Source organism: Phallusia mammillata, chromosome 3 (assembly GCF_965637545.1).
Source record: "Phallusia mammillata chromosome 3, kaPhaMamm4.hap1.1, whole genome shotgun sequence".
Classification (NCBI taxonomy): Eukaryota; Metazoa; Chordata; class Ascidiacea; order Phlebobranchia; family Ascidiidae; genus Phallusia; species Phallusia mammillata.
The window spans coordinates 15369995-15387336 of NC_137254.1; the positions used below are offsets into that span (position 1 = coordinate 15369995).

Below are 17342 nucleotides of genomic sequence, written 5' to 3' on the forward strand. Positions count from 1 at the left end.
AGAAGAGGTTTTACAAAAGTAAGTTTGGTGATTTTAGGAGTTTAATTGGAAAATGGTTCCGTAGCTTTATGTGATACATATTATAATGCGTCGGGTGGTATATTAACAGCCTGTGCCCACCAACACAGGGTCGTATAACAATACGCGTTGTGTGCGAGGAAATCGTTGCACGCTTTGCTGCAATTAGATACCAGTCACCCGAGCTTACAGCTTGCTCCGTTGTGAAGAATTTTATTGTCTTCGTTCCTATGTGAGTTTGTTTTGTAGTTCAGGCCTGATATTCTTTGTTTTATAGCAACATGCAGAAACATTGACAAATGATGTTTGTTGTTGCGAAATATAGAACTGGTAAACAAAGAATGCCCATAAAAACAGTTCATGTTATACGCAACAAACAGTTTCTTAGTTTGCAAATATATTCATAGATGCATTTTTTTCAGAATGAAATAACCAATCTCTACATCAGCTATGGAACCCACTACTAAATCCAATGAGCAATTTGTTAATTCCCATAAGGATGATAATTTCTCTTACATTCCTTTGTTTAGTCTGGTAAGTTGGTCTTCTAATGCCTTTGTATCACAAAGTAATAGAGCTATCGAGTAAAATCAACACACCAGCCCTGAACAATTAACATTTGGTTTACATTTTTTAGTAAAATACCAACCAGAAAATTAGAATTCTTTGCACTATACCTCCCAGCGGATAAATTCTCATGAATAAATCTGAGCCAATGATGATAGAAATGAAAACATAGGTGCAGATCACAACGTTTTTGTTTCTGTTCACTTTCTATCAGATGTGGACAGTTGCAATAAACACAAACGTATTTTCGTTTCAAGCCAACACAGTTGTTTACAAAGCATTTACTGAGTTGGATTCGAAGTTTGGCGATTTTGGGTGTTTAATTGGAAAGTCATTCAGTAGCTTTATGTGTTGCATATTATAATACATTGGGTGGTATATTAACAGCAAGCAGCTACCAACACAGGGTCGTATAACAAAACGCGATGTGTGCGAGGAAATCGTTTCGCGCTCGGCAGCAATTAGATGCCAGTCACCCGAGCTTGCAGCTTGCCGTAGCGTTATGCAACCGTTACATGCTGTGTTCCTAATGCGAAATAATACCTATAGTTATGTCCTATCAACCAATGATGTTGTAAACTTGTATATCCAAACGAACCTTTGCTATCCCTTTTTATATTTTCATTGAAGTTTGACAATAGGGACTTTCGTACTTACAATGTGCATGGACTATCAATTAGCTATAGCCATGCTGTAAATAGTCTATAACATGTTTCTGCTCCGTTTTACGGCTTGTTAAAGATTGAGCCAACGACCTTACGATTACAGGGGGGTTGCACTAACCACTGGGCCATCCCAGAGTCGGAATTGGGATGAGAACCACCAACCTTTTAATTAAAATTCAGATGTACTAACCAATGGGCCATCTTAGAGCAACAAAATGGGCTAGATCCACTAAAACTTAGAAGATAATGGTTCTTACCCTATTTCTACTCCAGTAGGAATCAATACAAACAGAAGTTACGTTTTTCTGTCTTCTTTCTTTATTTTGTGGGCAGTTGAAACAAACACAAACATATTTTCTCTCCGAGCTAATACAACTTTACAAAGCAAGCATTGGTTGGGATTGAAGTCCATAATGATTAAGATCTCCATAAAAAGGCATAAAAAGTGAGTTTGGCGATTCTAGGTGTTTAATTGGAAAGTTATTCAGTACCCTTATATGATGCATATTATAATGCATCGGGTGGAATATTAACAGCATGCCGCTAACAACACAGGGTCGTATAACAATACGCGATGTGCGCGAGAAAATCGTTTCGCGCTCGGCAGCAATTAGATGCCAGTCACCGGAGCTTGCCGGTGTATTACGCAACCGTTACATTCTGTGCTCCTACATGTTGCGTACATTCGTTACATTCTGGTTTCTACGTGGGCTGTATGAACGTGGGTCATCTTCGGTGTCAAATTGGGATTAAAACCGTTAAATGGAAAACTACACCTAGGTTGCACAACTATCATACACTTGTTCACAAAGAAGGGATATTTTAACACATGAGCATACGTTTAAACGTGTTGATCAGGATTGTGACTCGACGATTGTTTTACGATCACAATATGGTTTCCTGTTTTTGCATTCGGTGTTGAACGATGCATTGGATGTTGAACGATGCATTGGATCATAGCCACGTAGCAGTTTGCACCTCCACAGTAAAGTGAGCGGTTTAATATAGTGGAGATGCTGATATCGACTGTGAACTACGGTTGTCAGGATTCGTTTTTTTCACAGTTTTTTTTTCACAGTCAAATCATAAGTTAGTTCGTTTCTGAAAGAATTGATCAAATCGGCGACTGAACTGGTTTTTATTTTTACACGCATTGCACGAAATACAACTATGGCATTATTCTACTTGAAGTTTCTGGCCACATTTGTTTTCTTCTTTATACAACCCGGTGAGAAAGTTTATTAAGTCTTTCATATAAGTCAGGATATAAAGTAAACGTAAAAGATATCGTGGAACACACTCATTGTAATCAGTATTATCTCATAATTGCGCTTGTTTAAATGTAAGCTTTTGGTAGTTTTTGTGACCATAATTATTTTGTTGACAGGATCTTGCCAATATTGCCCCAACCACCTGTTTCAATGTCAAGACCTGACCTGTATTCCACGATCACAGCTATGTGATGAAAGCTCCGAGTGTTCTGATGATGAAATGAATTGTGACGGTAAACTGTTGGTTTTGTTTAAAGTAAATTTAGTTTGTTACAAGATGATATCGGTTAGTTTTTGCGCTTTGCACATTTCACTTTTTCACGTTTTTACCACAATGTCTCGTTGATTTAAATGTGTTTCTTCTGATAAAAGAAGAGTTTATGTGCAATGGGAATGTTTTTCTTCCGTATGGTTCTTGGGCGTTGACAAGTGTAGTGCATGATTACATCCAACAGATTTTCCAGGCAATACGAAGTAGCATCAATTCAACTCTGTTTCCATCTTGCAGGAAACTGTGCAGCTGACCAATTCGAATGCCAATCTGGAGCCTGTATTCCTCTGTATATGAAATGTAACAGGAGGAACGATTGTGCTGACGGGGATGACGAAGCCGGATGTCCAAGTAATTTAAAGATTTTGATTTTGTTGCAACTCATTAAAACCAGTTCAAACATGTTGCAGTGCTTAACCGGTATGCGCCGTCCTGTGATGTAATCTTTAATGCTGTACTCAAACAGTGGGGATGGGCCGAAACAGCAAATGTTATGTTTGGCCGAACACGTTAATGCTCCGTCCATTGTTCAACGTCACAAGCACTACCAATTCCACCCTAGTTTTGTAGCTTTCCAAGGTCCCTAGCGTTACCAGCAGTGTATTAAGCTGTACAGGCCCCAGAACTACGCGTTTTCCACCGACTAACGCATTCAGGAAAACCCTCCTTTTTGTTCTTGGATACCCTTTCGAACACTAGTTTCGCATGTTATGCAAATTTAATGCTTAGGTCAGTTTGTGCAGCTGCTCGTTTGAGCATCAAAGTCAGCAATGTTCGATACCGAGTTCTCGGTTCTGGCTCGGCTCGGCCCATCGTTCAAATTTCAGTTCGATTGACAAACGGTTTCCGCTAAAAGCCAACAATATGAATTTGATTGTTAGTTTCAAGACACGTTTTAAAACGCGATAAGACTGATTGACAGGTTGAGAATGTGGCATGTTTGGCAAGTAACGCTGACTCATGCAAGAACACCAGGGAATTTTAGTTCATAACAATTAAGAGGTTGTTGCGTAGCAGTTACGTTAGTAGTTCAAATGTATACCGCAGTTACTTTTCAAGCAGTTCAGAGAGCATGACTTTAATGTTCCGATTGATATTTGTAATTACAGCAAACCTCGGTTTTGGGATGTTCGCCTAATCCGGACAAATTGCGTGATCCAAACGGGTCCGAATTAACCGAGGTTTTCAAAATCGTCAAACAGACCATCAATTTTTCTACTCCATTTGTCAATGTTTGCATCACTTTATCACTTTGAAATTGCTTTAAAATGTTTGAAGGCTTCTCGACTCGTTCCACTAACGTCCCACCCCCAGTCGTCTTTATCCTCAATGCGCCAAACTTCTATTCTTCCTTTCAGTCAAATAACTCTTTAGAATACAGTGTAGCTGAAGCGCTTTTAGCCAACATCCACCAATTGTGCCCTCTTCTTTCACGCGCTCCATAACGTCTTAACCTTGCGCAGCTATTTCCGGCTTGTTGGTGGGTTTTAGCGCAATTGTGTCCCTATGATTTCTTTCACCAAAGGAAATAAACCCACCTCAACGTTTGAGTATTTTCGATGGTTCTGTGTTTAAACTTATCTTGAATGAGTTTTACTCGTCTTTAAAGAATTAACAGATGTAGGCGTTGAAAATAAGTGATGAAGTGAATGCACTTTAGTTGTGAATAATTTATTGTCATCCCTCAACTATTTTTTTCTTTTTAGATTCAGACGGATGCAGATATCACGAATTTCAGTGTTTTCCATCAAAGCAGTGCCGTCCGATTTGGGACATGTGCAAACCAAACACATGTCCACCTGGTGACCAGCCGCCTTTATGCAATGGTACGATCGTTTTGTCTTTAACAAAGTGCTGTCCGCTCAGTGCTACAGTATCAACTAAACTAGTCAGGATAATTTGCTCATGTCGGCTCCACTCGACTTAATAGTCTCAGAAATTACCCTTACGAAGCATTAAACCGTAATGTAATTCAGGTATTTGCGGTCCCGATGAGTTTAAGTGCGATAACGGAGCCTGTATCCCGCAACAATACCGCTGCGACAAAATCTGGGATTGTGAGGGCGATGAAATAGGATGCGCTCCAAATGATTATCACACAAGTAAGCTTCTATTTACATAGTAAATGGAAATATTTTGTGAAATTCACCAAATCACTCTTGCAAAGTCGTGCATGTAACAAGCGCCATGGTTGTCTGCACGGAGCCCGTTAGAAAACCCGCTTTAAGCGTGCAAAGTCGTGCATGTAACAAACAATTTGGTTTACCCCTTGAAGTTCGTAGGTTCGCTTTTAGTGAATTGAATTAACAATCTTGTGATACATTTTTTCCTCACAGATGCCGACAACTGCACTGCGCATCAGTCCTACTGCTTTTCTTGCAACAACATTCATTATGGTTGCACCGAACCCGACTGTCACCCCGATTTCGAGGACTCGTGCTTTGGTAATAAACCGAATAATATAATGGAGCCCTGAATCATTTCAATTTTTGGCTTTTAATTATTTTTTATGCCCTGATTAAACCGTTATTCCTATGTCCTGTTGTTGGCGTCATGCCAATCTCGCTAGCCCCATGATTATCCCACTAGCCCAATACTTATACCTTGGTTTCATGCTTATCTCGCTAGCCTAATGGTTATCCCGCTAGCTCAATGGTTATCCTGCTAGCCAATGGTTATCCCGCTAGCCCCTTATTTAACCCGATAGCCCCATGGTTATTTCGCTAGGTCCATGCTAATTTTAGTAGCCCCGTGGTTATCATGCTAGCCCAGGGGTGGGGAACCTTTTTGTTTGTGAAGGCCACGACACTCGTTCAGGCCGCACAGACTATTTCTCAGGCCAAGTACAGTGGCATTCAAACTTTTTGTCTTACAGAATGGTTGATGTGCTATTGGACTTGCGGTCCAAGCAAAATAAAATTCGTCAATACATTTCCACCCTCACTACAACGTTCGGGATTTTATTAACATAGAAACTCGCTTGTTTATCAATATCAATCTAATTCAATTATGCGCAAACAATTGTTCTTTTGTAACACAAGTAAGATTATAGAACCTTGGTCTCTTGGCAGTTCTACGGATATCGCTTTGTGTACCAGCACGCAAACATTTAACTGTAGTTTAAAATCTGTTTGAATCAAATAGTTTGAATTTCTATTGCTTTTAGATGTTTTTGTTTTGTTATTGCTTTTAAACATTTACTTTTTCTAAATGTCACGACCTACGGCAAAATGACGACCCGCGGGTTGAAAACCACCGCTCCAGCCTCGTGGTAATTTCGCTAGCGTCTTGATTATTTCTGTAGCCCCATGGTAATTCATCTATAGCCTGTTGGTTGTCCCGTCGGCCTTATGGTTATCTCGCTGGTTCATTGCTTATCTTGGCTAGCCTAATGGATATCCCCCAGGTTCAATGGGCATCTCGTTAGCACCATGTTTATCCCGCTATCCTAATAATGGTTATCTCTTAGGCTTCTTGGTTATCCCGCTAGCCCCATGGTTATCCCGCTTGCCCCATGGTTACCCCTCTAGTCTCATGGTTATCCTGCTAGCCCCATGGTTAACTCTTAAGCTTCTTGGTTATCCCGCTTGCCCCATGGTTATATCCTGCTAGCCCCATGGTTAACTCTTAAGCTTCTTGGTTATCCTGCTAGCCCCACGGTTATCTCTTAAGCTATTTGGTTATCCCGCTTGCCCCATGTTTATCCCTCTAGTCTCATGGTTATCCTGCTGGCCCCACGGTTATCTCTTAAGCTTCTTGGTATTCCCGCTAGCCCCATGGTTATCCCGCTTGCCCCATGGTCATCCCGCTAGCCCCACGGTTATCTCTTAAGCTTCTTGGTTATCCCGCTTGCCCCACGGTTATCCCTCTAGTCTCATGGTTATCCTACTAGCCCAGTGGTTCTCAACTTTTTTTCTTTCGTGGCCCACTTTCATTGCACAAAAATTCTGTGGCCCAGTAAATTTTTATAAATGAAAGAAAACAACTATAAAATCGATTCAGCACAAAAAAAATGCAGAACATATTTCAAACAAGATTATAAGTTCAAAATAACTTAATTTAAAAAAATCATAAAACAGCACTTTCCCTTCTTTAATCAAGCATGTTCAGTTATGATCGAGTAATTGGACAATGGATATGCTGCTATTATGCTGCTGGCTTTATTGTAATCTCAAAGTAGTTTATTACGTCATAAACATACAGGGTTGCAGAAACTCAAAGTAACCGCAAATTGATTAATTTAAATTCATTTACGTTCCTTTTCAATTCCTACCCAAGCCATTATTCTTGTAAAATTCAGTGTAGTGACACAGCTGAAAGTAAATTCTTAATAAAAGCTTTCTGTTTAATTGGTCTGTGGCCCAATCAAAATGCTTCCATGGCCCACTGGTTGAGAACCGCTGTACTAGCCCCACGGTTACCTCTTAAGCTTCTTTGTTATCCCACTAGTCCCATGGTTATCTCGCTTGCCCCATGGTTATTCCTCTAGTCTCATGGGTTATCTCTTAAGCTTCTTGGTTATCCCGCTAGCCCCATGGTTATCCATGGTTATCCCTCTAATGCCGCGAGCCCTGTGGTTATCTTTTAGGCTTCTTGGTTATCCTGCTAGCCCCATGCTTATCTCGCTATCCTATTGGTTATCCCCTCAGGTTCCTTGGTTATCTCGAAAGCCCTTCGTTATCTTACTAGCCCCATGGTTATCCTTTATGTTCCTTGCTTATCTCTATAGCCTAGTATCTCGTTAGCCCCATGCTTATCCCGCTTGTCGCATGGTTATTCTGCTAGTCCCTTGGTTATCCCTCTAGTCTCTTGGTTATTTCGCAGGTACTTTGGTTATCCCGCTAGCCTCGTGATTATTTCTGTAGCCCCATGACAATTCTAGTAGCCTCATGGTTATTCTGGTAGCCCTATGGTTATTCCGCACGTTTCTTGGTTGTCCCGCTAGCCCCATGGTTGTCCCTCTAGTCTCATGGTTATCCGTCAGGTTCAGTGGGTATCTCGATAGCCAATCGTTATCTTACTAGTCCCATGGTTGTCATGCTGGCCCCAAAGTAATTCCGCTAGTCTCATGGTTATTTCAGTAGAATAAACTCTCTCCTTGGGCAAAGAGAATAGGTCTTAGCTTGCTGGTCCGTTCGGTTTTCACAGAAGTATCTTCTCATAACACACTGACCCGCTTTACCTACCATAAATGTTTTGATGTTTTGACGTTCGTGTGTCCACGAGATGGTGGCAGTTGTATTGAATTATCTTCCGTATGGTAACGTAATATCGCCTTTGTTTTGTAATGGTCATAATGGAAAACAAAATAAGTTTGAATCAAATGGTTTGACTTTATCAATATCAATCTAATTCAATTATGCGCAAACAATTGTTCTTTTGTAACACAAGTAAGATTGTAGAACCTTGGTCTCTTGGCAGTTCTACGGACCTCGCTTTGTGTACCAGCACGCAAACATTTAACTGTAGTTTAAAATCTGTTTGAATCAAATAGTTTGACTTTCTATTGCTTTTAGATGTTTTTATTTTGTGGTTGCTGTCAAACATTTACTTTCTTTAAATGTCGCGACCTACGGCAAAATGACCACCCGCGGGTTAAAAACAACTGCTTCAGCCTCATGGTGACTCCGCTAGCGTCATGATTATTTCTGTAGCCCAGGGATCACCAAACTACGAGGTCATTTCATCCGGCCCGCGAACACTATTTTGGTTTGCCAAATCGAATTGATAACTTTGTAACATTCAAAAATTAATCTACTCCTTACGAAAGTTTTCTTGTCGCGATTTGTAGAATTGATATTACCTATAGTTTCATAGAATTACAACGCCCAAGATTGATCCAACCCGGTTTGTTACGTCACAAACAAGACTACAAGTTTTACATGTGCGCAAATAATCGCCTGTACAATTTAACAGTCGCATTGCCAGATTTTAAATAGGATTGTAGAAAGACCATCTCTTGGCCCCCTATAAAAATCGCCTCGAGGAATAAGTTTGGAAAGAAGGCGCTGGGGCATGCAAACTATGCGGCCCGCGCGATTGATTATTAAACTTATCCGGCCCGCAGTGATAAAAGTTTGGTGACCCCTGCTGTAGCCCCATGGTAATTCCTGTAAAGCCTGATGGTTATCCCGTCGTCCCGTTGGCCTTGTGGTTATCTCGCTGGTTCCTTGGTTATCTCGCTAGCCTTATGCTTATTTCTGTAGCCCTGTGGCAATTCCGCTAGCCTCGTGATTATTTCTGTAACCCCACGATAATTCTACTAGCCTCGTGGTTATCCCGCTTGCCCCATGGTTATCCTTCTAGTCTCATGGTTGTCTTGCTAACCCCATGTTTATCTCTCAGGTTTCTTGGATATCTCGCTAGCCACATGCTTATCTCGCTATCCTACCGGTTATCCCTCAGGTTCAATGGGTATCTCGTTAGCTATCCCGCTAGCCCCATGGTTATTCTGCTAGCCCCATGGTTATTCTGCTAGCCCCGTGGTTATCCCGCTAGTTTTATGGTTATTCCGCAGGTCCCTTGGTTATCTCGCTATCCTCATGGTTATCCCGCCAGCCACATCAATCATTCAATCAATCAATCGTTTATTTTAACCCGCAAACGCAAATAGTAAATTGAAAAGAAAAGTGATGGTAAGGAGGCATCGTTTAACCTTTCGGTTTTCGAGTTAAGATGCCCCCTCAAAAACGTCATTAAACAAATAGAGTTACAAGACGTTGTCTTGCAAAGAAGAGAAAAATAATGGAGACAAGCTGAAGAAGACAAAAATGCAATGTATAGGATTGGCAGTTAGGTATTTAACATTGTAACAGGGAAGTAGCACAACATCAACGACGTAGAATTGATTAAAAGACAATAACAAATCACATTTTTAACAAAAATGAAAAATAAATAAATGATAAACACGAGACAAACAATCCAAACCATGCATTAAGCATTACGCTATCAAAATCATAAACTTAGTAAACACGAACCGTTGTACGTACAATACAACAAACAACCAACTACTGATAAGGGAGTCAAAGAAACAGCACGTGGTGTAATTTGCAAACAATAGTGGTTTGACCTTCAACGTTCATAGTTTTGCAATATTATGGCTTTAAATTGAACTTTAAATGAGTGTAAACCAAGGTTTTTCAGTTTGGTAGGAATATTGTTATAAATCTTTGGACCACGGTAATGCAGAGACTATATGCCGAGGGTTGTTTGAAATCTAGGGATAAAGAGGTTTTCGCCATCAGCATGTCTCGTGAAGTGGGAATGAACCTGTGAAGTTTTAGTGAAAAACTCATCGAATGTTGAGGGGAGGTTATGGTGGTGGACCTTGTGCATAATTTGTGCTGTTTGAAGTTTGTTGATATCGGCTAGTTTTAAAGTTTTTAGCTCGCTGTAAATGGGTGTCATGATTCGTAATACATTATTTTGCATCACTCTTAAGTGGTAAAGTTCAGGTGCATCCCCACTCCCCCAGCAGCTGATGGAGGTTATCCCTCCAGTTCAGTGGTTCTCAAACTGTTGGTTCGCCGGAACTTTTTGGGTGGTACGCGAGTAGCTTTCTGTGATACCTAATTTAAATCCAATCTAAAATTGCAACTCAACTGACCCAACTGTTTACCTCTGGTTTGAGCGAAACTCGTGTCTTGTACAGACTTTTGAAATTACTACATATGCTAGTCAGGGCGAGAAAATGTCCCTATTTATTTCTCTCCTGTATAGCATGATAGTTGGCCTTATGGTTATCTCGCTGGTTCCTTGGTTATCTCGCTAGTCTCATGGTTATTTCTGAAGCCTTACGGTAATTCTGCTAGCCTCATGTGTATCCTGGTAGCCTCATGATAATTCCGGTAGCTTGATGGTTATTTCGCTTGCCTCGTGGTTATTTCTCTGGTTTATTGATTATCTCGCTTGTAGTAGTCTTGTGGTAAACCGTTAGCTTCTTGGTTATCCCACTGATTGTTTGGTTATCTCGCTAGCCCTATGCTAATCTCGCTAACCGCCTATTAATCCTATTAGCCTCACGCTTATCCCACAATCCCACATGTTTTACTGAAAGACAAAAATCAATTACACTTATTTCATCTCATTTTTTTCCATTTAACCATCACAGGAGCATGTGGACCTAACGAGTATCAATGCCGATCTGGTTACTGTCTTCCACAACAATATGTATGCGACGGATGGCACGACTGTTTTGACTTTGACGATGACGAAGCCAATTGTCCCGCCAAAGTTCCAGGTTTGTTTCAGTTAAATTGTATAGGATTGAACTGTAGACTCAACAGATCCGCGACACGATTGGAAAGCTGAAATTGATTTAGGAACATTAGAAATGCATTTCAGTTGCCAACCACTGAACCATTGCATCATCTTAAAACTGTACGTTGATTGCAAGGCGATTGCGCTGACCATTGAGTCATCTTAGAGGCCGAGCAGGGATTAGAACCACCAACCTTACGATTTCAAGGCAGTTACACTAACCACTGGGTCATGTTAGAGGCCGAGCAGGGATTAGAACCATCAATCTTACAATTGCAAAGCGGTTTCACTAACCACTGGATCTCTTAGAGGCCGAGCTTGGATTAGAACCACCAACCTTACGATTGCAAGGCGGTTGCACTAACCACCTTTTTTAAACATTTTTTTTTGTTTTTCAGTGATCACAACCAACTGCACAACTACCGGAGTTTCGGCGAGGTTAGTTTTGCCAGGATTATATTGAATGAACACAGTATATTCGATCAAAAATAAAATCAATTTTTCGCTCTCCATCATGTACAAACAATTCTGCAGCATTCCGCCCCAAGTATTTTCTATTCAACTTTCGTTGGTTTCCGCAGCCTCCCAGGAAGTTACGTCCGATCTTTGCTCCCCGGAGCTGGCGAACACCTTGAAATGATCCGTGACGATTCGACGCCACTTGACAATTGCTTTGCAGTGAAGGACAACCAGGCTGACAAGTATAACATAAATGTCCTGGCTGGAATTAGACAATGTTCTGCAAACATAAACGTAAGATTTAAATATACTAGTACATACCTCTTTCAGGTGTCATTCTGATTTATTTGAGTGACAAATCTGTCATATATTATTAGTGATAGTGAGTGACTTTATAGTCGTATTGAGTCCGCCGTCGAGCTTCCGGTCTTAAATCTACACATTTTGTTGTTCAATTCAAGGAGAGCGACAAAGAAATTGTGGTAACATACAAAGTCTCGCTTGGTGTCGCTGCTGGCTCGTTGTCACAAATAATAACTCGCAACGGGAAATCGGCAGTCGTGGTGTTTCAATGTGCTTACAACCGTTCAGGAATAGCGACAATGGACCAATCTCTGTTGGCAATGATCAGGTTTGAAGTCTGTACATCTCTTTTTTATCGTGTTTATGTCACTTACAACTGGTTGACGGACTAGTATAGCCTACCGTGATTGGTAAATAAGTGTTCAGTTATTGTATGTGAGCATAATGTGTTTGTATATTATTTATCAATAAAAAATATCCAGAAGGCGATTTCTTTACTTTCTAAAAACAGTAATGTTGTTTCTGTTTTGGATTAAAACCTTTTGCACGATTGCCAGTCGCAGTGACAAATATTAACCGGTTAAATCCTCTTATGTAGTCACGTTGAGGTGGATTTGGGCAAAACATCGTCATCATTCACCTTGGAAATGGCTCGGTACACATCGGACAGTTTTACTACAATTGAAACTGAACAAACGATAACAATTGGATCCTCTGTTTACATCGGTGTCTACATCGATGGGGAAGCTAACACCAGCTTGGTTTTGCAGGTATGTCACATAAACACCCTTTAAATACCCACCCAGTTTCATTACTTTAAATGTTTAGGGAATAGACTGTATTCTGGCGGACGATGAGAATGAAATTTAAACTGTTTATCCTGTTGTCATCGGAGGGTGAGCGCTTGTAATTTAGGGTGACGAAAGATCCATTTCAACTTATTTTCCACAGTTGTGTCGCGCCTGATCCTCTTGATGCGGATGGGAATGTAATATACAATGTGACCGACCCTCGCAAGTTTGATTTCTCTTTCTTGGGATTCAGCTGGTTTGGTGTACAAGACTCGGACCAGGAGATATGGCTTTCGTGCAGAATGAAAATCTGCAAAAAAACGAAAGACAACGATTGCAAAATCGTATGATTTTTCGGATCATTTTTTTGAATCTTACTGTAATCAGATTTTTTGTTAACCTGACTATATCCTGGCTTGCTATTTTATTAACATTGCTACAACGACTAACTGTTACCTTACCAAGAACTATGTTCTACTTTTATCTATTTAATGCTTCGTTACATGCCATATGTAGATTGTTTGTTTAATTTTTATATCTCGCACTTGATTTAATCAGGACTGTCCTTCGGAACCGATACCTGATATTCTAGTCAAAAGATCAATCCCAGATGAAACTGATGATACAACTAAGAAGATCTCTCTAGGACCCTTTATCCTTGCACATGAATTTGATAGTGATGACCAACTTGTTTGCAACAGGGTAAACTTGTATTTTTACTTCTTGTATAAATTGGTTGGGTCTAACTTTTTTAGATTGCTTTGTAGGAGGAATTGGGATGTTCTCACATGTGTGGCATCGACACTAAAGGTACAGCTTACTGCTATTGTCCTCAAGGGTATTTCTTGATGAAAGACGGGAAGACTTGCCTTGGTGAGACATTGTTTAAAAGTTAGGTTTTGTTGAAAACACAATTACATGGGTCCTTCAAACTTTTAGTCCAATCTGTGAGTCATTGTAAACATCCATCTCAAGTTTTTACTCTTACACATATTTGTTAGGGGTCAATCGGGGCATTAAGTCACTGATGGAGGTCTCTCTCATCTCGAGTCTCTGCCTGGTGATGTTGATCATTCTCATTCTGATTGTTGTCACGATGATGGAGAAAGATGGGAAGAAGATTGGGATTTTAAGAAATGGGAAATAGAATGAAAAGTGGAAGAATAAAAATGACATGATAAACAACTTGAAAAACAAACTGATCATTATAGTTTATATTTAAGCAGAATGCATTTAATTTTCGTGCGGTTGTTTCAATACAAAAATAACTCACTTGAATTGGTTTGTTTTAAGAAGTTTTCTGGAAATATAATTTAGGGTTACAGGAACCTTTACTGCTATGATAATTGGAAATATGCTATTTCAATTCAAGAAAACGAAGTATTCGGAAAAACACTAACATCAAACATGGTATAATACTAATTATGCACATTTGGGAAACAGAAATTGGTTCCTGGAGATTTTTTTCGTCATAGAAATCAAACCTAGTCCACGAATCACTCAACCGTGAAGAATGTTTTGAAAATTTGGCGCGGTTTATCAACATCAATTTCACCCATAACTTTAAGGTGGTAGTTTTTAGAACGTGAAAGTTAAAACGTTTGTAGCTTTTTTAGTTTAAATCAATTTTGTTACAGTTGTTTGTTATGTGCATTTGACCACAGTTACCAAAAACAGAGTAAGTTTTACATTCTTCAAAGCCTTTTAAACATTTTTGGATTCAACAACAAAGCATTTACAGGTTTGTCACCTTCAGTGATTTTTCAAATTTGGAATTATATTTTATAATCTAGTATAAAGAGATAAAGCATTGCAACAAAAAAGATTTGGCCTGGAAGTTTTTACGCCGGACAATTTGACTGGAGTGAAATGTTTTCTGAAAACATTTTTGTTTAGAGATTTTATTTTGGTCAAAAGATGCAAAGTGTATTTGGGTTTGGTGTGGAATTAAAACAAATCACTGAACAAGATTAGTGTTTGTGCCATTAGCTTCAGAAATTTATCATCTGCACTAACGTCGAGGGGACAATTTGTCCACCAGCAATTTACTTGCCCTGGTAAGTTGTCTTTTATTACTTTTGGATAAAGCAAGGTATTAAGAGCAATAAATTCGCATGATGAAAATTAGCAACAGAGACAAATAATAAAACCACTGTTGTTGATAAAAACGTTTTGGTTCTGGTTTACATACCAAAAGCTGGGCAGTATGCAATGAACACAAACAAATTTCCTCCCAAGGCTAAAAAATGTGAGGTTGGCAAACAATTTTAATTTTTAGCTGAGGGCAGGTTGTAAAGCTATGTGTGGCATATTAACAGCACCCATGTACCAACATATAATCGTGTAACAATACACAATGCATGAGCGGAAACCGTTACGCGCTATGCAGCAATTTGCTACCAGTCAACACAGCTTACGGCTTGCCGTAACAGGCAGAGGTTGTATCCTGATTTTCTCGTTGTTGTGATTTGATTGCATTGCATATTGTAAAGTTTTGATCAGAAATCAGTTTTACACTAACGTCATACGCTCAATTTAGGAAATAATAACAATCCTACTTAATCATCCTTTATTTTGCATTTAATGAAACTGCTCGATTTCCCAAGTCTGGATTATTTGGTTGTATATATCCTGGATTTCAGCATAAAGACTGTGCAATGAATTTCAAGCACATTACATATCTCCAAATTTGTCAGTTTTACGTTTTTGTCTATTGTCTGTGCGTTTTTTACTATCAGGAGATCAAACAAATGTTTAGCGTAACACTATATTTAATTGTTGAATTTTATATCTTTGAAACTTAAATACGCGTAAAAATCTTTAAACTTAAAGCCAATTAAAAGGTTAGTTTGTTTCTTAAAAAAAATAATTAGGTTGGCGTATGAACTGATTTTGATTTTTACGCGTATTTCACAATATGCAGCTATTACATTATTCTACTTGAAGTTTCTGGCCATATTTGTTTTATTTTTATGAAACCCGATGAGAAGTTCGTAAATTCTTTCATCCAAGTCACGATACATTTAACATGTAGGTTTGTGCACTGATGTCATTCGCAGTGTTAAAACGTTTATATTTCCAAAAAGCGGTGTTAAGCCGGCTTCCAATGAGTTAAACGAGATAAAATTAATATGTCTCAAAATCTTCAACAAAAAAAGTGACATTTGCAGTCACAGCGAAAATGTGTCTACCACAATCAAAACTTCGGAAAAAACATGCAAGCAAAAGGATTAGTATGTTTCACCTTGCGTATTAGTCGCCACTTTTCTTGTACATACCAATGTGTATTTTGTAGTTCATGTCATCTGTGCTTTTACTGTATGCAACCCTGCCTTCTATGTAAAAGGGGCTTATCTACGAGATTGTTCCGAAATAAGCGATTCGTGCATTTCGTTTTACACCGTTGTATGACACTTCGGGTTTCGTACTCTGTAACAATTGCTATGTTCTTGGTACTATCTATGTTCTATATTGCATGTTGTGTTTCACCTTATTGCTTAATGTAGTTTTCATTTTGTTTGCTGCTTCAACAACACTCCGCATGTCCATTTATTACCTTTCGTCCCTTTCCCACCTTTTATTCTTAAGTAAGGAGTAATCGGTTAAGTGACTCGATGGCCAATGTGTGGCTCTCACTGACCCGGCTGCGCAGTTTATGCATTTATTTAAATCTCTAAGCGTGACAAACAAAACATTGCGGAAAAATTGAAAATATGCCTACGCGTATTCAAAATGCTCCTTTTTACAGACCTCTTTTTTAGATTGATGGTAGACTGGAATACTAAGTAGGTGAACCCATTTTTGATTACCAGTTTCCGATGGTATGCAAAACCAAGAGTGTTGGAATGTTTCGTTTATGATACGTTGCGTCAGTTATTGCTTGTGCGCGGTATTTAATCCCTTCCTGGCTGCGTATCTAATTAACACCACAACTGAAATGCTTCATGTAATAAGGAAAAGCGTAAACGACCGATGATTTAACAACAATTGCCAAGTGTCACGAATTTTGCGACATAACCAGTCTCGTAGAATGGAACCCATTTGACAATTGTACATGCAATCTAGATGATCTGACAGCGATTCAGCTGCTTTCGTATTAAAATAGCACCGTATGTGAGTGTGACCAAGTAGGTTAATCAAAACATTTACAACGTTGCGGACCTTAAATGTTTTTATTTGCATTACATTACTTTCGAAAAAAAAATTGACGAATCTATTTTTTTTCCATTATGAAGGAAATCTAATTAAAACACACTTGAACTTTGCGTGGAAACGGCCCTTCATATCGTCAAGTTGCAGAGCAATAAATTATAAGCAGTCAGCCTTCTCCGAACTCTCTCTAGCACTCAGTGCTGGATTAAGGGTCTGCTGGCCTGTAGGCACAATTTATAAGTGGCCCGAAAATCAGGATTGCCAACTAAAAAATTAGAATTATCAGTGTTCCTAAATCATTCTACTGATTTTAAAGTGGCCTGGATTTTTGACTGGCCTGTAGGCACATGCCTACTTTGCCTAATGGTTAATCCGGCACTGCTAGCTCTCCCCCGTATTTTAATGCGTAGTGCAGTGCAGAGCTCGGTGAATTTTATCATATTGCATTACGTGGATTACTGAGATAAGAATCATCAACTTTGCAGCGTTCAACAGTTCGGTCGTGGCGATCCACTTTATCTTTACAAAATTAGCGTCAAGGTAAGACTTATTGGAAATGTTGTAATTTGCTGCTAAACCGTAATTA

At 39.3% G+C, this 17342-nt stretch overlaps 2 protein-coding genes across 2 annotated transcripts; both read left to right on the forward strand.

Annotated features, from left to right (window-relative positions):
* Nucleotides 1-3085: 3085 nt before the first annotated feature.
* LOC145219660 (uncharacterized) lies at nt 3086-12828 on the forward strand. Its single transcript, XM_080086993.1, has 11 exons — nt 3086-3143; nt 4499-4618; nt 4769-4894; nt 5129-5236; nt 10903-11031; nt 11450-11489; nt 11633-11804; nt 11972-12141; nt 12412-12583; nt 12642-12709; nt 12765-12828. Exons 1-10 carry the CDS (start codon nt 3086-3088, stop codon nt 12681-12683), a joined length of 1137 nt encoding a protein of 378 aa, XP_079943119.1. The 3' UTR covers nt 12684-12709; nt 12765-12828.
* Nucleotides 12829-12888: 60 nt separating this feature from the next.
* Nucleotides 12889-13901, forward strand: LOC145220384 (uncharacterized). The gene is made up of 4 exons (XM_080087621.1): nt 12889-12948; nt 13163-13306; nt 13372-13477; nt 13606-13901. Exons 1-4 carry the CDS (start codon nt 12907-12909, stop codon nt 13749-13751), a joined length of 438 nt encoding a protein of 145 aa, XP_079943747.1. The 5' UTR covers nt 12889-12906; the 3' UTR covers nt 13752-13901.
* The last annotated feature ends 3441 nt before the right edge of the window (nt 13902-17342 follow it).